Source organism: Nicotiana attenuata, chromosome 10, assembly GCF_001879085.1.
Source record: "Nicotiana attenuata strain UT chromosome 10, NIATTr2, whole genome shotgun sequence".
Taxonomy (NCBI): domain Eukaryota; kingdom Viridiplantae; phylum Streptophyta; class Magnoliopsida; order Solanales; family Solanaceae; genus Nicotiana; species Nicotiana attenuata.
In genome coordinates this window covers 43842000-43863132 of record NC_031998.1, presented here as the reverse complement: position 1 = coordinate 43863132, position 21133 = coordinate 43842000, and the positions used below count along the sequence as shown (strand labels likewise).

Genomic DNA, 21133 nt, shown 5'->3' with positions numbered 1-21133 from the left:
TAGGAACACACCATAAAATTGATAATAATCTCAAGCTATCTTCCACAAGACACTACTCTCATAGACAACAACTTCTTGATATATGTATATATGACTGTAAAAACGTGGATGCCACAGTTCTAAAAAAGAAGACTAAAACTTTAAGACGTGAAAAGTTTGCAATCATAGAAGACATTTAAAGCATGTGTTGTTGGTATATTAAAAACTAAATACTATCAAGTTGAATACTTGGTATATTATAAGAATTGCATATCATTCTAATATTACTTTTGAAATTCATTTGACAGTAATTTTTCACTATGATTCTCTTTGCAATGATAATAATATCAGTTGAATAAGCTCACACTCATCAATTTGAGTTTGTTTTTTTATTTCTCTTCAATTTTTGTGCAAATCACCGCACATGAATTATAGTACTTTTAAAATATTTGTATGAATTAGCATGACATATACGTGCAACGCACGTGTCCGAGAACTAGTATTATTAGAATGTGTGATTATCTCATTTAACAATTAATTGTTAGAAAGTACATAGTTTTATTTACCGAATTATATATTCAATGTGCCTCTTTATATTCAAGCCTGATTACACGTGAAAATATCAAATAATAATGTGCGACGGTGACACTGGAACCTAACAACTTGTTTGGATTGTTGTTACTTATATATTGTATTATATCGTATTGTTACTTTAAAATATAATATTTATTTTTTATTGTTATTTAAACATTATTGTATCATATTGTTAAATCGTTCGTTATGTAACAACGAAAGTTAATATTTATATAACGACCGAATTGGTGTTGTTATGTCGTTACCTTATTTTTCTCTCTTATTTTGTCTTTTCTTAGTAAATAATTTTATTTTATTCTTATATTTTTATATGATAATTTTATTCGTACCTTTTATTTTTATATTATTAGTGCGTAATATCATGAAACAATAATAAACAATACAATTTATTCAAAAATTGTATTCAAAATAATTCGTTTGGTTGGAAAAAAATTATTCCGGGATTAATTATTCTATCTTTCCATGGAGATAAAAAAATATTACAATCTCGGGATAGCTAATCTCACGATTAATTATACCACAATTTTCTCCCAACAGATAAGTTCTTCTTAAATTTAGTCCCGAGATTAATTATTAGTTATCCCTCCTACCAAACTAGCCCTAATAGGGTATTTAGCCAACATCTATTTCTCCGTCTCGCCTTATCTATTACTTCTTTCTTGTAACTCTATTTCTCTCTACTAGTATTAGTACCCGCACGATGTGCGGATAATATTATGATCTTGTTAAATTCTATAAATTAAAAAGAACAAATTATATGAATAACTATTGACATAAACATAAATATTATAACCCCATATATAGCCGGTGATACAAACAAATAAAAATACAATATGATTCAAAAATAAATACTCCTTCCCTTTCAATTTACATAAAATATTTTTCTTATTAGTATGTTCCAAAAGAATAACACATTCCTGTATTTGGAAATAATTTAACTTTAAGTTTTTTATTTTACCCATTTTACATATAATGAGAAGTTCTTACACCCATGCAAATATCATTGCCCCACAAAAAGGATCATAAGTTTTAAAAGTTTTCTTTTTCGTTCTCAAATTTCGTGTCAAGTCAAATTATCTCATCTATATTGAAACTGAGTGAAGTCATACTATATAGAGTACTAACAAATAAAAATACATTTAGTAATATCTTAATTTAAATTATAAAAATATATTATATTATTATCTCAACATAATAAATTCTCACATCAACATCAACTTCTACCAACCTAAAATTACACAGTGACAAATTAATATATACTTACATGATAAATTATTAACAACCAATATATTCTAACTTTTGGGAGTTACCAACTTATAAAACAGTTGGATCGTAATTTGCTCAATAATTTTGCTAGTTACCTCAATTTTAACCACACAGTTAAAGTCACATTATTTTTAACAATTTAAATGATACATTTGGGATATAGTTCAGATTAATATGTTATAATTAAATACATGTAACCTACTTTAAATATTTTTCTTCTACGATGCACATGTACTAAAGAAGATGAGCTCTTAGATGTAATTCTTAATTAAATGAATCTTACCTTATGATTTTGTGATTCACTTTATTTTGTGTAAATAGCAATCCCAAATAGTGCAATTATATTCATCTATGTTTTTACCCTATCCAAATCTATTTCATTCTAATTGACACACACACACACACACACACATACACAATTTGAGAGAACATAAATATCAACAACGCGCTAAAAAGTCATTGTCCACCTGTCACGACCCGGATTTTCCACCATCAGAGTCGTGATGGCGCCTACTCGTGGTAGCTAGGCAAGCCAACTTAATTACCTTTCCATTACTAGCAATTATCTTTAACAGTTTATAACATCAATATAGAACATAAAGTCTAATAAGAACAATAGCGGAAGTCTGTCTTAAAATGATGAATTTAAAACGCGGAATAGTCAAAAACAACCTCTACCCAAGATTTGGTGTCACATTACTCACGAACCACTAAGAATAAACTAAATACAAAGGTCTGAAAGAAATATAACAGCTGTCTGTCTCGAAACAAGGAGGCAACAGTCTAAAAGAAAACAATGAGAAGAGACGCCGGGCCTGCGGACGCCTGCAAGGCTACCTCAGTCTCGTGAATATGAATCGCCTGCTTCCGAACTACTGCTGCTGCTGTTCCTCAAAACCTGGACATGTTCAAAAATGCACAGAAGTGTAGCATTAGCACAACCGACCCCATGTGCTGGTAAGTGTCTAGACTAACCCCGGCGAAGTAGTGACGAGGCTAGACTGGACACCACATAAACCTGTGCAGTTATAGATATACAGCGGAAATCGAATACAAAGCAATTACCAACATGGGAGGGGAAACATGCTATGGGGAGTTACAATAATAACAATAATCCAGAGTAACAACTAAAGCAACTTAGGTTCGCAGTGAACAAGGAATCAATACTCAAATGTAAACACATAGCCTCAATAATTGTTGCGGCGTGCAACCCGCTCCATAATTACCATTGTTGCGGCGTGCAACCCGCTCCACAATATCATTGTTGCGGCGTGCAACCCGACCCATATTACTTATCATATATCATTATTGCGGCGCGCAACTCAATCCTTATATATTATTGTTGCGACGCGCAACCCGATCCTCAACATCATTGTTGTGGCGCGCAACCCGATCCTCACCTTTTACTGTTGCGGCGTGCAACCCGATCCTCAATATCATTGTTGCGGCGTGCAACCCGACCCTCACATATTATTGTTGCGGCGTGCAACCGACCCTCAATATCATTTAACAGTCCGACTCCCCAAACAACTGTCACAATTAAGGGGCATAAAAATAAGTAAACATTTGACAAACATCCCGGCAAGGGAAAGAAGCCAACAAGTTCAACCAGACGTCCCGACAAGGGAATAATCAACAACGTTTTCTCTTTCTTACTTTTCTTATCTCACGATATCATTGGAGCCCAAGCTCCAAGAAATTTCTTATCTCATATTCCGTCACAAACAACAATATGACGACTTCCCAGTAAGGGAATAAAACATCATCTCAAATATTCTGGCAAGGGGATTACTATAACCATATTAGTCTCAACATCTAACCACCACATTAGTTCCAACATCTAACTACCACAGCTATAACCAACCTATTACCACACTTGACCACCTCAGCTATATCTAACCGACTACCACACCCAACCAACCCATCTACAGCTATAGTCATCATATGACACAAGGAAACATTAACCTTAGCGACCCTAGTATCCGTTAAGAACACAATGCAGAGGAATCACAACCCAACAATAGCCCGCCAAGAGGGCAACATAATGATCTCTCATCTTTCTCGCTTTTACTTCACAATTCTTTTTCACAACTCGAGCAGATGCTCCAGAGGTTCAATTATCACTTATACTTTCGCAATTCGTTCTACAACTGGAGCCGACGCTCCCCAATGAATTAAGTCATTTCATATACTTTCAATATTCGTATCACAGTTCGAGCCAATGCTCCTAGGAATCAAATTATCATATCACCGTTCACATGTTATTCACAATATATGGAAATACTCCAATAAACATGAAATTCACAATAAGTTCATGATAATCACATTATAAGGACTCACGGTCATGCTAGACACCAATGTATAGATACTCGTCACCATGCCTATACATCGTACTCGATCACATAGCAATTGGCAACAAGACTCAACTCTTATTCCCTCAAGCTAGGGTTAAACCAAACACTTACCTCAAAGCCTTGAAATCCACTTAATCCTCAACTATCGCTTTACCTCGTGATTCCACCTCCAATACAGTGATATCTAGGCATAACTAATTCAACAATATCAATAAAGACTCAATGGCAACTTCTCATAGCCTAGATATAAATTTTCTAGCATTATTCCAAAAATACCAAAATTAGACACCGGGCCCACATGGTCCAAACTCGAGGCTCGGACCAAAACCCGATCACCCATAACCCCACGATTCCAAATACAAAATTTGTTTTAAGATTCGACCCCAAATTGAGGTTGAATCACCCAAAATTCTCAAAATCCTAACTCTACCCAAAACGCATAATTTCTACCTTGATTTCATATTTTTAGGGCTAGGAATTCACTAATTAATGAAGGAAATTGAAGGAAACAAGTTGAACAATGCTTACTCAAGAAGTTTTGATGAAAGGAAGCTTCAATGGACGCCTAAGTGCTTGGAGAAGAAAGGGTTTCGCGTGGTTTTATGAAAAATCCCGTGCTACTGTTCTGTTTTTAACTTAAAATTCGCTGGGCAAAATTGCCCTACGCGATCGCGGAAATAGGGATGCGATCGCGAAGGGTACCACTGACTGGTCATCGCGATCGCGTGGAAGGTTACGCGATCGCGTAGAAGAACTACTGGGGGTCCAAGGATTTGGCTTACGCGATCGCGTGGTTCAAGACGCGATCGCGAAGGAAGACGACTCAGTGCTATGCGATCGCGTGGGGAAGAGCGCGATCGCGAAGAAGGAAATCCCTGAGTAAAAATTGCAGAAAATCTGATATCATCCTAAGCCCAAAACCACCCCGAACACCTCCGAAAACACTCCCGAGCCCTCGGGGCTCCTAACCCATCACACACCCTAACTCAATAACATCTTACGAACTTACTCGAGCGATCAAATCGCCAAAATAACCTCAAATCATTGGATCAAGCCTCAAAATCATCATTTTCCTTTCAAACTTCATAAACTTCAAACTTTAGATATTTAGGTCCGAAACACGTCAAACGACGTCCGATTTCGACCAAACTTCATAGAAAGCGCTTAAACAATATATAAGACTTGTGCCGGGCGTCAAAACCAAAATACGAGTCCGATACCACAGTCTTTTAATCAATTTTCATTTCCATTTTCCTTAATAATTTCAGAAAAACAATTTCACAGAAAAATTCATTTCTCGGGCTCTAGACCTCGGAATTCGACTCCGGGCACATGCCCGAGTCCCATATTTTTCTACGGACCTTCCGGGACCGTCCAATCTCGAGTCCGGGTCCGTTTACCAAAAATATTGACCGAAGTCAACCTTAAACATATTAATATCAAAATTCTTCAAATTTTTTACAGAATTCACATATTTCAACATAAAAGCTTTCCGGCTACGCGCCCGGACTGCGCACACAAATCGAGGCAAGTAAAAATGAGGTTTTCAAGGCCTCGGAAGCACAGAATGAATGAGAAAACAGGTGATGACCCTTTGGGTCGTCACATCACCTGAGCCATTAGAGAAGAATCTATCCTCCCTTCTTCTATATTTTAGCATAGCAACTGCTAGCACTAATAAAAACAAAAAACAAAAAAAAAATGTATGTATTGCTTCGATACAATTGAGATATAAAATAAAATATAAAATATTGGATAATTAATTTTACCGTAAGACAACACAATTGATATTTGTTTAGCCAATGTCTGAGTCGATTCATAGTTAAAAATTATCCCTAATGTAGTTACGAAGTTAAGTTTTGATCCAACAACTCGGTAATTATGATTATGGGTTCGAACCTAAATTTTTTAGTCTTATTTCTAGTAACAAACACGTTTTTGTTTTTTCTGTTATTTTTGTTGTGAACTCAAATTTCAAAAAATTCTTTCTCATTATTAGAACAATTCGCCTCACTCGTTGAGCCCCCTGTTTGAATTGGAACATTTATGTGTTGATTAGCTTTCCGAATTAATTAATCAATCAATTCAAATTTAACTTTCTTTCCATTCAGATTCAAAAGAATCTTATTTACTATCTTTCTATTTAAATTTAAATAAATACCTTGTCTTTCAATTTAAATTAAATACTATAACAAATATTGTCATAATTTGACAAGTGGCTTTATATTAGCTTGTTAGTTGGCTTAACCATAATGCACACTTGCTATATTGGCATGTGATTTTTTATTAGCTTATCGCGTTACTTAATGTCCTTACTCATTGCTCTACTTTTAGTATAATATAATGAATATAGTTTTGTATTACCCCAAAATTTAATTTAACTTTGTTCTTTTGTTCCGTAGCTCCAATTGTTTTGTTTAAATTTATCAATAATATTATTTTTCCTATTTAACTATTTTATTAAACAAATTTAAAGTGTAGACCCCATAAACAAATTCGTTTGGTTGGAAAAAAGTTATTCCGCGATTAATTATTCTATCTTTCCACGGAGATATAGAAAATATTACAATCTCGGGATAGCTAATCTCATGATTAATTATATCACAATTTTCTCCCAATAGATAAATTCTTCTTAAATTTAGTCCCGAAATTATAATTATTAGTTATCCCTCCTGCCAAACTAGCCCTACTAGGGTATTCAGCCAACAGCTATTTCTCCGTCTCGCCTTATCTATTGCTTCTTTCTTGTAACTCTATTTCTCTCTATTTTCTCTCTATTTCTACTTGCAGCATCCCTAAACCTAAACCTACACCTAAGCGCCGGATCTATCATTAACAAGCGTTCGCTGTTTCAGGTTCATTCTTCTCTCTCTATCGTCTTTGTACGCAATTAATTTTGGGTTTATTTTTTACTCGTTAATTAATGACCTGTACTATATGTTCTCTGCTAAAGCTCTTTACCATCATTTTCAATTTCATTTGGCAGTTACATCTTTGTATGTTTCTAGTTTTTTTTTTTTTTGTTATTTACCAGTACTCAAATGAGACGGGCGAAAAAAAGTTGAATTGATATAGAGGATTCATAGTTGGGCGATTAAAGCTTAGTTCGTTGATTGATTTAGGTTTCATTGGTGATTGTGGCTGGAGAGATTCATTGGCGATAAACTCGGATTTTTTGGTCATGTTGGGACATGAATACTTAGCACTTAGAAGTACATCTTTATTCGGAATTATTGTTTACATCTTCTAGGACAGTGGTGTCCAGGCTAGCTTGCACGCATATGGACTATTTCAATGGGTACTTGTTACCTCCCAATAACAGAGGTTTAGGCAGATGAGAAGAAATTACCTAGTATTTATTTGTTCCCTTTGGGATTTGAAACTTAGACTTCATGGTTTGCCTCCCACTTCATTGACCCGTAGGCCACACCCTTGGATAAGGCAAATGTTTTCCCTACAGTTTCTTCATCTATTCCTAATAGTTCTACAGTTTTGTGGGTTTCTAATGATTTGTCTTGCATAGTGTTTTCCTGTCCAAAATTTTCTGGAGAAAGAAGTGGTGAAATATCTAAGGGATGTTGTAAATTGGGAGGAAGCTGAATGGGGATACAACTGCTTCGTTGTTACTTTTGAATAGGTAGAAAGTACTAATGGTTAATGAGAAGCTGAGAGAATTTTGTGTTCTAATGCGTGGATTATTGCTCTTTGGCTGTGAAGCATTGGTGGGTGGAGATGAGCTATTTTACGATTCTGCTTATGGATTCCAATTAACTTTTTGGTGAATGAATTGAAGATATCTGAATATATTGAAGCTCTTTATCCCTTCCTCCCCCAACAAAAAAAGATAAAATAATAAAAGAGGACTTTTGAAGCTAAAGGTGAAGGCTGAAGTTGAATCTGAAATCTTGTTTAACATTTCCGGCCTGGCATACACATAAGGCAAAGAATTTTTTTTCTTTTGTTCTTCATTTTCTGAGGAAGGAGCGTTGAATGAAATTGCAGAGTATATTTAATTCTTTAGGCCAATGGGTTATGGTGTTGATCCTAACTTGTTTAGGATTGAGCCGTAGTTGTTGTTGTCCAGTGGGTTATGGTGATCATATACCTTGTGGGTGCGATTCATGTGAAGATATCAATAGACTAGAGTAAGGAGGAATTGTGATACGAATATTGAAGATGATAAGATTGGGAAAGGATGTAAATGGGGATGCATTGGGAAGTTATCGGTTAGCTGCATGATGAAAATGCTTACTACTTGTAGCTGGGAACATGACTTGAATCTGTACCATGAAGCTTCCTCCTGAATTCAGAAAAGTCCCTTTTAAAGTTAAAAGTATATGTATTTACTCAGTAATATTGAACATTTTCCTGCGGTCCAACAAATTCATATTTTGCCTAAGAGTTTTGTGTTCGTTTTATTTTATTATTTTTTCAGTAAACTTGAAATGCAGAACTTTGTAGTTTGTGTGTTATTTTTTTCAGGTACGTCTAAATTTTTAACTTCTATTTTTGGGAAGCGAATTATTTACTGCCAGTCACACTCCGATAATTAACCATTAGAAATTGAATGGGACTATCAGATTGAAGATAGAGAGAGTAACTTTTTTCTTCGGCAAGAAAAGGAAAAAGTAGTGAGAAATATATAATTTGGCACTTATCCGAAGCAGAAAGGGTCATGTGCTGACCCGGTATCTTTAACTTGTCAAAACAGAAACAAACAAAAAGAAATAGAAAGGGAACTCTTCAACCGATATATCATTGATGTAATGGATCCATTCTCTACTGGGTTTGTTGTTGTTGTTGTTGTAATGGATCCATTCTATATCTCATTTAAAAATTAGAAAGAATAAAGAAGAAAAAGAGCAATGGGTTCACTCAGATAGCCTTTTCAAGTTAAGAGAAGATATAGTTGCGGAGAGCTTTGTTATTAAAGAATGTACGCAGTGGTAGTAGCAGATATCCAAGGGTAGGAATCTGGTGCCTTACACTATCTCCATTCTGTATGCGCTTGTGCTTATGTTAAGTCAAGGTGTTGTCTGATGTCTCTTTGAAGTGAGAGGGCTAGGGTGTATGGAAAGTTTTATAAACTGTGGCAACCTTTGTTTAGCATCATTAGAAGAAAAGTACGTGGATGAGAATGGTGCTGGTGCGGATAGTTGATTTATGAGTTGTTATATGTTGAGACGTGGATCCACAAACTTCTGTGATGCCTCTATGGTAAATCGTGCTGAATTTCTTGATACTTGCTTTTAGTAGTGGTTTCATTTCCTTTCTATTAGTAGCTCTCCGTGAATGGTCTCAGCTTAACTCGGGCCGATATCCTTAGAATTTAATGATACCTGGTGAGCAAGACAAACACTATCAGGTGCTAATCTCCAAAAATAAAGGGCATAGACTAGCAGATCAAAACTAGTACCCCGTTTCAATTTTACGTGTCTTGCTTTCCTTTTTAATCTGTTTAAATCACCTTTCTATATTTAACGATCTTAATTTCAGCATTCCCATTTTACCCTCAATGATGCTCCCTTATAGGAATGGCATGGGAAGTTTAAGGCCACAAGATTCAAGGGTATTTTTGGCATGTTATACACCTTTAGTTTAAGACCACAAAATTCAAAAGTCTTTACATTCTTAAACTTGTACCCAGTCGAACTAAGACACATAAAATGAGATGGAGAGAGTAGTAGCGTTATCACTTGGGGTTAGGGTTGATGGAAAATAAAGGAATTTCAGGAGCTATTCACTGAGACTGGGTTTTGGCTGGACACCGAAGTTTTTAGTTATTATTACCAATCTGAAGGGTAAATATGCTTCTGTTTTAGTTCTTGTGAGACCATTGTTGTTGCTTGTCTATTGCAGCTGGACCAGAAGGAAAATGGCATTTGATTTATAAAAGCAAAGGAAGGATAATGGTATTTTATTGAGAAAATAGAAAGTTTAGTTTCACAACTCTAATTTCCATGACATATTATTGACTTTAACTTGTTTATACTCCAAAAGTACTTGCTGTTTCTGGTAAAAGGTTTTGCTTCTATCAACACTCATTTGAGCTTTCTGTCAGCTAAGGAAACCATCTCCATATGTCTTTGAAGTTGGGAATCAATTGTCAGGTGTTGTATGACAAGTAGTAGTTAATGATTATGTGGTGGTGCTGGCATGTGTTTGTCACAAGAGATATGCTCTATATTTAGGAGGATGTAGCTGGGGATGATGTTTCCTGAATCAACAAGCTTTTGATGCTTGTATATTGAATGATATCTCTGTAGTGGTGTTGGAATTTGGTATTTAAAATGAAAGGAGTACAGTTAAGGTTTATTTGGACTGATGTGGATGTGTGGTTGTGGTGGACAGGGAGGAGGCAGCAGCTGGGTGGTGGAGTGGTGATATTTTAGCTGGTCGTTAATTGGTGGTTCTGTTTGTGTTGGTTTTGAATATGAGATCTGGCAGCAGAAGCCGAAGCAGGAGCAGAAGCAGGAGCCCAGTGGATCGCAAAATCCGTACACAGCGGTTCTCCCACCGTGATGCACCATATAGACGGGAGTCACGTCGGGGTTTCAGGTTCTCTGGTTTTAATCATTTGTATGTTTAGCTATTTTCTAGCACCTGTTGGTGGGAGCAAAGAGATCTGGGTCTGTTCGACTTGGATGGAGGCTAATTATTATATGGGTGTTTTGATATGCATGTTTGGAGTGTTGAACTGAATTTATACTTATGTTCAAGATATTTCCCTGCGGGTGTGTAATGCTGTTCTGTAATTATTAGAGTAATAATTAGACTACGCTTTGACGTGGCTGTTTGGAAACTGATTTGGCAGTCCAATGTTAGACTTCCATAAGACCCAAATGCTCAAGTGTGAAATTGGGATGATCAGTATCCCTACTGATTAGTGCCTTTTATGTTAAATACCTGAACTTATTAAGCTCAAATATTTTATACCTTGAACTGTTACATTTTCTGATAAGTTGATATGGATTTTGTTCAATAATGAGGTTTCTCATTTTAAAAAAAAATTGTTCTTTGTTAGCACTATTTTTTTTTTGCTAGTGAAGTTATGGATCTTATGTAGCCAGAGTCTAATCAAATCTAGCCTATCTATTTTGACCTCATACCTCACGTTTCATTTGCATACATTCCTCAATGAGTTCAAAAGGAATGTGGAAACAAAAAGAACTATTTTAATACACAGATTTCTTGGAGTATGCTATTTTACCCGCTCTTTAACTCTCTCTACGATCGGAGTGTACAATTTTTGGCTCTTTGGTGAAAATATTTCTTCTTTTTCTCATGGTTTCTGTTATTACTTGTTTATGTTTTAAGCAGTGAGAGTGGTCTCTGCAAGAACTGCAAACGCCCTGGCCATTTTGCTCGGGAGTGCCCTAATGTTGCCATATGTCACAACTGTGGTCTCCCAGGGTGAGTATTACAATATTCTGTGTTAATTAACTACTTGTTTCCCATCCAACTGGAAAGCATAAGCATTACTATTGCATTTACTTAGTGTACTCTGGAGAAACAGTTGTGCAACAGATTAAAGTTGAATCACAGAAGTTGCTAATGGCGGTGTTATATTGTCATTCTTTATTGCTTGCATGTTCCATTTATTTGCATCACTTTCTTCCAGTATACAACACACGGAACTTAATATTTGATATAGGTACCAAGGGGCAAGATACCTGATATCTCTTAAATTAAGTGCAGCACACTGAATAGTTTTTAGCTTACAGGTAACTAAGGGGGATATCCTGAAACCTGGTACACAGAACCGAACATGCTTTGTTGAAAACTGTTGGTTCTTGATAAAAGAAATTAAGGGAAATAACTGGGGAAGATGACAGGAAAATAAAAAGAGTATACTGGAATAGATGTAAAAGGAACTGAAGCTAAAAATTCTATTATTATTTTACTGCATTTTGGACTACAATTTATATGAGAAATACTAACTTAAAAGACCTAAAAATTAGCACAAAATCTGCTGAAAATAACTCACTCCTAGAGACTAGTTCACTCCTAAAGACTAGTTCAAAATTAATTCAAATTCAAACTAAATTACTGCAGTAAATAACTCTTAAGCTGAAACAGTAAAATAATTTTACTGAGAGCAGCTTCTAAAGCATATTTCTAACACTCCTCCTTGCTTTTGAAGCTGCAAATTCTGAATTTGTGCCTTGTAAACCTTTAACTGGAAGCGACTTTGTACGTAAATCTGCCAACTGATCTTTGTACTTGCAGTGAATCAAGTTCACTTCTGTATTTTGCTGCATCTCATGATTGTCAATGAAATAAGTTGGCTCGTTTTTCAGCTTCATTTGCATCTTGCCTTGAGACTTGTCAACTTTCTTTCAGATTTGCATTTTCTGAAATATTGACAACTTCTTCCTTACCTCATTTTCACATATGTCCTCAGTTGGAGAGTTACCTGCACTTAGTAGATTCTTTTGGCTCCATTCTTCATCTTTGGTTGGATCAAATGAGAAGTTTTTACCTCTTATTTTGACCCTTAAAATCTCAAGTCCAGTTGCATCATAAATGAAACAATATTTATCTTCAAAGGATACTTTAAATCCTTTTTCCATTAGTTGTCCAACACTTAATAAATTTTGATCAATATCAGGAACATAAAGAACATCTGAAATTTTCTTAGTACCTGAATTTGTTGGGATTGCAACAGTTCCTTTTCCTTTAGCAAGAACATAATCACCATTTCCAATTCTGACTTTCTTATTTCCTATAGACGTGAACTCTTTGAAAAGATTTCTGTCATATGTCATGTGGTTTGTACAACCACTGTCAATCAACCAAAAATCAGATTTTTTGGTTGAAAGAATAGTTGCCACAAACAAGTGATCTTCTTCTTCTTCATTGGCGACTTGGGCATCTGCTTCATGCTTTTGATATTTGCCTTTGCAAATTACAACTTCATGACCAAGTTGGTTGCAAATGTTGCACTTTGCATCTGGCCTCTTCCAACATTTGAATGGTGGATGACCTTTTTTGCCACAGTGCTGACAAGGCGGGTAATTTTTTTTAACATTATTACCCTTGCTTTGAGTTTTGTGGTTGGCTGCCAGGGCTCCTTCAACCATACCATCTTGCCTCATAAGCCTCCTTTGCTCTTGTGCCTGCAATGTATTTAACAATTCTGCCAAGGTAATCTTGGATAGATCCTTTGTATTTTCCAAGGTAGTTATGGATACTTCATATTTTTCAGGCACCGTAACAAGAATTTTTTCAACAATTCTTGAATCTTTAAATTTAGTACCAAGCAATCTTACCTTGTTAACAATGCCAAGCAACCGATCTGAGTATTCTTTGACAGTCTCAGATTCCTTCATTTTCTGCAACTCGAATTCCCTTATTAAATTCAACACCTTCATGCCTCGTATTCTTTCATCTCCTGTATATTCTCCCTTCAGATAATCCCAGATTCTTTTGCTGATTTGAGAGCCATAACTCTCGTGAAAATTGTTGCAGGCACACCAACAAACAAAGTTGCTTTCGCCTTTGATTTCCTGGTTTTCTTTTCCTTGTGACTCTTGATCTGGGCCACCGTGGGATTGTTAGGCAGCGGAAGAACATCATAAACCTCTTCCACGGCCTCCCAAAGATCTAAAGCTTCCAAGTAAGTCTCCATTCTCACTGCCCACAGTTGGTAATTTTCACCATCAAAGACTGGAGGAGCCAATTGAGAATAACTCATTTCAGTCTCCATCTCACCCAAGAAAAGATTTTACTTAGGTCCCTTAAGAAGATGACTCTGACACCAATTGTTGGTTCTTGATAAAAGAAATTAAGGGAAATAACTGGGGAAGATGACAGGAAAATAAAAAGAGTATACTGGAATAGATGTAAAAGGAACTGAAGCTGAAAATTCTATTATTATTTTACTGCATTTTGGACTACAATTTATAAGAGAAATACTAACTTAAAAGACCTAAAAATCAGCACAAAATCTGCTGAAAATAACTAACTCCTAGAGACTAGTTCACTCCTAAAGACTAGTTCAAAATTATTTCAAATTCAAACTAAATTACTGCAGTAAATAACTCTTAAGCTGAAACAGTAAAATAATTTTACTGAGAGCAGCTTCTAAAGCATATTTCTAACAAAAACTGAAGACACCCACATCGCAAGGAAGCAACATATTGAAATGAAATACTAATAATATGTAATTTTTAGTATTAGCTTCTAAAAGTACCCAAACAATCAAACAATCAAATTTAGCAAGTATATTAGAACTGCCAGTATATAGTAGTTTCTTACACAGGATCACTAATATAACGTTAAACAGTAAACAAATACAAGGTAGTTTACTTGGTAACTGGCAATGTCCAGACTCGAGCTTGAGTGTTGTCTTAAAGGGAAGTGTATGTGCAACATGCTGCTGATGTTTACAAGTTGCTTGATAAAATGGCTTCCTTCTTTGGCTTTCCTAATACATGTATTACTTATTCTTTCATGTATCTTTTGTTGAGAAGGTGTAGTTGTTCTATTCTATCAGTGCTTTCACACATGCTTGTGCCCGAAAATTGGGGTCATTAATGTTGGTAAAACAAGTTATATTTGTTACTCCTTTAATTTTGACTTTGCCTCCAAAACTTAAACAGGCATATTGCCTCCGAGTGTACCACAAAATCTCTTTGTTGGAATTGCCGAGAGCCAGGCCACATGGCTGGAGATTGTCCAAATGAAGGAATCTGCCACACTTGTGGAAAGGCAGGACATCGTGCTAGAGACTGCGCGGCTCCTCCCCTGCCTCCTGGTGACCTGAAGCTGTGCAATAACTGCTTCAAGCAAGGCCATATTGCAGTCGACTGCACCAATGACAAGGCATGCAAAAATTGTAGGAAGACTGGTCACCTGGCACGTGATTGTCAAAATGATCCTGTGTGCAACCTATGTAATATATCCGGTCATATGGCGAGAGATTGCCCCAAGGCTGGTGCTCTTGAAGAGAGGGGTGGTGGAGCTCGTCCTTTTGGTGGGGGAGGAGGATATAGGGACATTGTATGTCGCAACTGCCAGCAAGTGGGCCACATGAGTCGAGATTGCATGCCATTGATGATCTGTCACAACTGTGGGGGAAGAGGACACCTAGCTTATGAGTGCCCCTCTGGAAGGTTTATGGACCACCCCTCAGGAAGGTTTATGGACCGCCCTCCGGGAAGGTTTATGGACCACCCCTCTGGAAGGTTTATGGACCGTTTTCCTAGGAGGTACTGACTGATAAAAGACATGCCATATCAATAGGGTGACTATTGATGATATCTTGTTCTTCTTCCCTCTTTGAATTGGGATTGACATTTACTTTAGAATATCGGAATTTTGGAACTAGTTATTTTGATTTGCGTCTTTTTTCTTTTGAATGGACATGATGAAACCATTATTTAGAACATGGATTGCTGTAAACTATAGTGAGGTGCATTTTTATTTGGTGATTCTGCTAGCTAATGGAAGGATGAGGGCAACCAACATATTGGTTTTTCTTGGTATCTGTGCTGTTAGTTTTTACGTCAGCCAGCCCTGGATTTAGGTTCTTGCTGGTTATTTTTGGTCAGGATATAATTAACTCTCGAGTGATTTGCTGGTCTGACCTTGTTGGAGGCTATTGCTTATTCACCTAGTAGTGCACTGTTGAGCCATGCTAATATTTTAAGGTAATTTCTCAAAAATAGCTGCTTCTTGTTGCCAATATAAGCAGTACAAATACGATAGCTGGGGACACGAATTGGTGCGATTAGTATCTCATAAATGTCAATACTCTGTTTCGAGTGGTCATTCCTAGGGCATGAACTCCTGTTATGAGTTTTAGGACTATGTTTACATACCCAACAAAAAATTAACTGTTTCTGTTATTTCCCACTCTTTGCTCTCAGCCAGTAAAATTACCAGCAGCAGAAGTAGATTAAATACAAGGGAAATGTAATTTTCTTCTTCCCCTTCTATCCGTCTATGGGAGGTTATCTTGCTAGTGTTTCAGGCGAAGGCGGTTATGTTGCTATACGTAAATTAAAAGGGCTAGAGGAGCCAAGATTGCAAATATTACAATTTATTTCGCTAATGGTTATGGATGAAATGAAAGAGGAACATAGTGAAGACGAGATTTAGTCAAAGGAATTGGTTAAGCAAGCTAAGAAAATTAGTAGTATTATTTTTTGCATAAGTTCAGGTGTTTGTACTACAAATATCAGCTGTAACTGGATGTAACATGGAAATTAGTGTCAACCCATGCCCAGAAATTCAGCGGCGGATCTAGAATTTAGACACATGAATTCTCAGAGGGTGTTTGGATTGGCTTTTAAGTTGTGCAAATCAGCTTTTAAGCTCTTTTTAGCTTTTTTCAGTGTTTGGGAAAATCAGAAAAATGCTTAAAATAAGTTGAAAATTGCTTAAAACAAGCCAAAAGCAATAAGCTGGATAACCCCAACTTATTGCTTTTTGACTTAAAAGCTATTTCTGCTGAAAAGCCACTTTTTTTAAGCCAATCCAAACGGGCTCTTAGTTGAGAGATTTCAATAATGTATACTTCTAGCTATACTTGTTTTTTCTTTCATGTAACTACAACACTCGCGAATCCTTAATTGGATCAGCCACTGCTGAAACAGAACCATGACCATTGATTACAGGAGACGCCAACAAACAGAGATGTTACCAAGCCACACACCGTAGGGTAGCCTCAATCAGTGGTGAAGCCAGAAATTTCAATAAAGGTGTTCAAATTAAAAAAGAAGTAAAATCAATTCCCCGACAAAGGGTGTTATAATACTTCTAAAACCTAATATTTTACTTATATAAACACAATATAGTTTTTGGACAAAAGGACCACCCTTAGGACAATAAAAGGACCACCGTTAGGACAATGTAGCTTCGCCTCTGGCCCCAATAGAGGACTGCTAATCAGATCCTCACGTTTGGGCACTGGTGTTGCTTTGAGCAAACCAACTTAATTGTACTCTAGTATATCATGATTGTAATGTCGCTTTCAATTTTCAAATAACTCGAAGAAAGCAAGAAATATTTTCCAGTTTTAATGACTTAAAAAGTCCATATGATAACATAGTGGAAATTCTTTTGCAAGGTGGAAATAATTCCATATATTTTAACCACTTGTACTACACCAAATAGAAAAATCATGTCTACATGGCAAGTGTACATTGTTCAAAGCATGACAACCTCAAATGAGATATCTTCATTTTGGTTTTCTCATTGCAGTCTTAGCACAGTTATAAATTTGGAACTGCTTGAGAAATTTGTTTGTGGCAAGGAGAGACTTAAGGAGAAAGCTGAGATAAGGTACTCTTGCTTTGAGGAAAAAGAAAAAGATCAAGAAAATGGCCTCAGCATCTCTGCTAAAGTCATCTCCAGTTCTTGACAAATCTGAGTTCGTTAAGGGGCAAACTCTTCGCCAATCTTCCGTCTCAGTAATCCGTTGCCACCCTACAACCGCCCCTTGTCTCACTGTCCGTGCCACTTCTTCCTATGCTGATGAGCTCGTCAAGACCGCTGTAAGTTTCATTAGTCAATTAATAACGAGTTTAACTTTTGTGCACTGATAGTGTGAAATTTATGTACATTAACATGTTATATAACCTACAATATTGTGTAGTCACCTACAGAGGCGGATCCACCTTGCGACCTATGGGTTCATGTGAGCAACTTTTGTCCAAATAGTGTAAATGTGTTCGAAAATTCACTAAATATCTATAAATATTTGAATGTAAACTCAGTTGCTACTGAAAATTTACTCGAGGTCGTTGCAGAAACACATAAACATTAAATCCTGGATCTGCCTCTGGCGACCGATTGTAATCCAAATTTGATGACCTCAAAGATGAAGTAAATAATGTGTTATAACCCGTTAAAAACAATATACTGATAGTGTAGATATGGGTTTCACTATCAATGTATATAAGTTAAATCCATTACTCCCTCCATCCCAATATACGTGGCACCATTCGGACGAGAGTCAAATGAGTTTTTTCTTTGACTGCAATATTCTCATATGCCTTTCAAACATTTTGAATAGTTAATTACTGTGACTAATAATACTTTTTACGTAGTTTTTGATTATGTAAATTTTATTTCAAAAACTTAAAATTTTGTGTTCAATTCACAGTCAAACTAAGAAGTTTGACTCTCGAAATCTGAACGGCACCACATAAATTGAGACAGACATAGTAATAATTGACGGTCATTAATGCTTCATCAGTAGATTTAGCGGATCGTTTTATGCACTTTTTAGTTTTTATAAAAGTTTAATAAGTCGAGCAAGACGAAAATGAAAGACCAATGTGATAATGAAGTGTTTATGGTAACTGCACAGAAAACAATTGCATCACCAGGGCGTGGAATATTGGCGATGGACGAGTCCAATGCCACTTGCGGAAAGCGGTTGGCATCCATTGGGTTAGAGAACACTGAGGCTAACCGCCAAGCTTATAGAACTTTGCTTATAACAGCTCCAGGTCTTGGACAGTACGTCTCTGGTGCCATTCTTTTCGAGGAGACTCTCTACCAATCCACGACTGATGGCCGCAAAATGGTTGATGTCCTTGTTGAACAAAATATTGTTCCTGGTATCAAAGTTGACAAGGGTTTAGTGCCTCTAGCTGGTTCAAATGATGAGTCATGGTGCCAAGGTCTAGACGGCCTCGCCTCTCGTACTGCTGCATACTACCAACAAGGAGCTCGCTTTGCCAAATGGTAAATTTTAAGAAATCTGAGTCATGTGCTTCAATAAAAAGGGCAAACCGGTGCACTATGATGATATGTACTTAATGTTTTTGGTATTTCAGGCGTACAGTCGTGAGCATTCCCAACGGACCATCTGCATTGGCAGTGAAGGAAGCAGCGTGGGGGTTGGCTCGCTATGCTGCCATTGCTCAAGACAGTGGTTTGGTCCCAATTGTGGAGCCGGAAATATTGTTGGATGGTGAACATGGCATTGACAGGACTTTTGAGGTTGCACAGCAGGTTTGGGCCGAGGTCTTCTTTTACCTCGCTGAGAACAATGTCATGTTTGAAGGTATTCTCCTCAAGCCGAGTATGGTCACTCCTGGTGCTGAATGCAAAGACAGGGCAACTCCTGAGCAAGTTGCTGATTATACTCTCAAGCTTCTCCGCCGAAGAATTCCCCCTGCTGTCCCTGGAATCATGGCAAGTTTCCTTCTCAATTTTATAGTTTCACTAATTTTCAATTATGAAGGGGAGTCTTGGCGTAACCGGTAAAGTTGCTGCCATGTGACCAGGAGGTCACTGGTTCGAGCCGTGGAAACAGCCTCTTGCAGAAATGCAGGGTAAGGCTGCGTACGATAGATCCCTTCCTCGGACCCCGCACATAGCGAAAACTTAGTGCAACGGGCTACTCTTTTTTTAAAACTAATTCTCAGTTCTATATATATGAGTTGCTAAAGACATAAAGCTATATTGATTTTGCAGTTGTTAATACTTATAACAGGAAAAGAAAAGCTTGTCGACTAGCAGAAGACTTTCTGAATATACTAGGATATATGCATTGAGTTTAACTTATATACACTGACGGTAGTAGAACTTTATGCTATTAGTGTAATTTAATCTGTTATAGCAAGTTATCTGCCTTACTTTAAGGTAACTAGTTCCACTTATTATGATCAGTTACAGATAGTTATATTGTAAGTAGATGACTTGATAGCAACAAAATGTTTTGCACAGTCAGTGTATAGAAGTTAAACTCGTAAACGTTACCAAAAAGGCAAAAAGCATATAAAAATTACATTAAGAACCATTGAAACCTATGCTTTGGGATGTCTAATTAAGCTACAACAACAACAACAAAAAAAAAATCGAGTGTAATCCCGCAAGTGAGTTATGGTGAGGATAGTGTGTACTCAAACCTTACTCTACCTTTAAGAAGGCAGAGAGGTTCGAGAAATTCTTAGTGACTATCACTAGAAAGTTTCAACTTATTGTTAGTGCATACTGCATAGGCTGTAAATAGAGGAAAAAATGAGTAAACTTTTGAGGTGACAACAACATAAAATCTTAAACAAAGGTAGGAGATTGGTTAACTCATTGCTAATTAGTTCGATATTTGTTGATATTTGAACAGTTCTTATCTGGTGGACAATCAGAAGTTGAGGCTACATACAACTTGAATGCCATGAACCAAGCTCCAAACCCGTGGCACGTATCTTTCTCATATGCGAGGGCTCTTCAAAACACTTGCTTGAAGACATGGGGCGGACTCCCTGAGAACGTTAAGGCTGCTCAGGACGCGTTGCTGGTCAGAGCTAAGGCCAACTCTCTTGCTCAACTTGGCAAGTACACTGGCGAGGGAGAATCAGACGAAGCTAAACAAGGAATGTTCGTTAAGGGATACGTTTACTAAGGGCATCAAAGTCTTGAACATGAAGAAGTGAAGAAAAACTAATAAGGTGGATGATTATAGTGTAGCAAGTGGAATGCAAAATTGTAATCAGTATTAACTATGGAGAAGAGTATTTTTGAGATGATTGATTATTTGTACTATTTAACGACTTTACTATTTTCTTGCTGATTGAAACTACTAGTAGTAGTATTTTATTAATGAATCATACACTACTGGTGGAACTGTTTCCTACAATCTTTGAGCCTGAATCAGTTTTCACTTGTTTACGCCAAACCAAACAAATACAAATAAAATTTTACCCTATATTGCATTTAGTAAAGGAGCGATTAGACTACAAAAAATAATATCGCTCATAGGCACTTCATAAACCGAATTTGTTTTAAATCTAAAGCTACAATTAACTCATTTAACGTCAGTCGTCATGCCTCTACGGTGCTCTTTCATCTCAATTTATGTGTTACTCTTTCCCTTTCAGTTTGCCGCAAAAAGAATTATACCTTTCTATATTTAAAAATAGTTTAATTTAAACTTTCGATTTCATCGTCAATGAGATAATATACCAATATTTATGGCTTGT

General features: G+C 36.6%; 2 protein-coding genes across 5 annotated transcripts; both read left to right on the top strand.

Moving 5' to 3' along the window:
• LOC109233419 (zinc finger protein GIS2-like) lies at positions 6895-15682 on the top strand. Of its 4 annotated transcripts, XM_019399283.1 has the most exons (5): positions 6895-7048; positions 10255-10303; positions 10545-10751; positions 11511-11606; positions 14798-15682. In XM_019399283.1, the coding sequence occupies exons 3-5, from the start codon at positions 10627-10629 to the stop codon at positions 15411-15413; spliced, it is 837 nt and encodes a 278-aa protein (XP_019254828.1). In that variant the 5' UTR covers positions 6895-7048; positions 10255-10303; positions 10545-10626; the 3' UTR covers positions 15414-15682. The 4 variants fall into 4 exon arrangements, with proteins under 4 accessions (XP_019254828.1, XP_019254827.1, XP_019254830.1 ...); XM_019399282.1 differs by lacking the exon at positions 10255-10303; XM_019399285.1 differs by having other exon boundaries at positions 6896-7048; positions 10255-10751; positions 11514-11606.
• On the top strand, positions 17414-20790 carry LOC109233418 (fructose-bisphosphate aldolase 1, chloroplastic-like). Its single transcript, XM_019399281.1, has 4 exons — positions 17414-17695; positions 18514-18893; positions 18986-19346; positions 20278-20790. Exons 1-4 carry the CDS (start codon positions 17522-17524, stop codon positions 20554-20556), a joined length of 1194 nt encoding a protein of 397 aa, XP_019254826.1. The 5' UTR covers positions 17414-17521; the 3' UTR covers positions 20557-20790.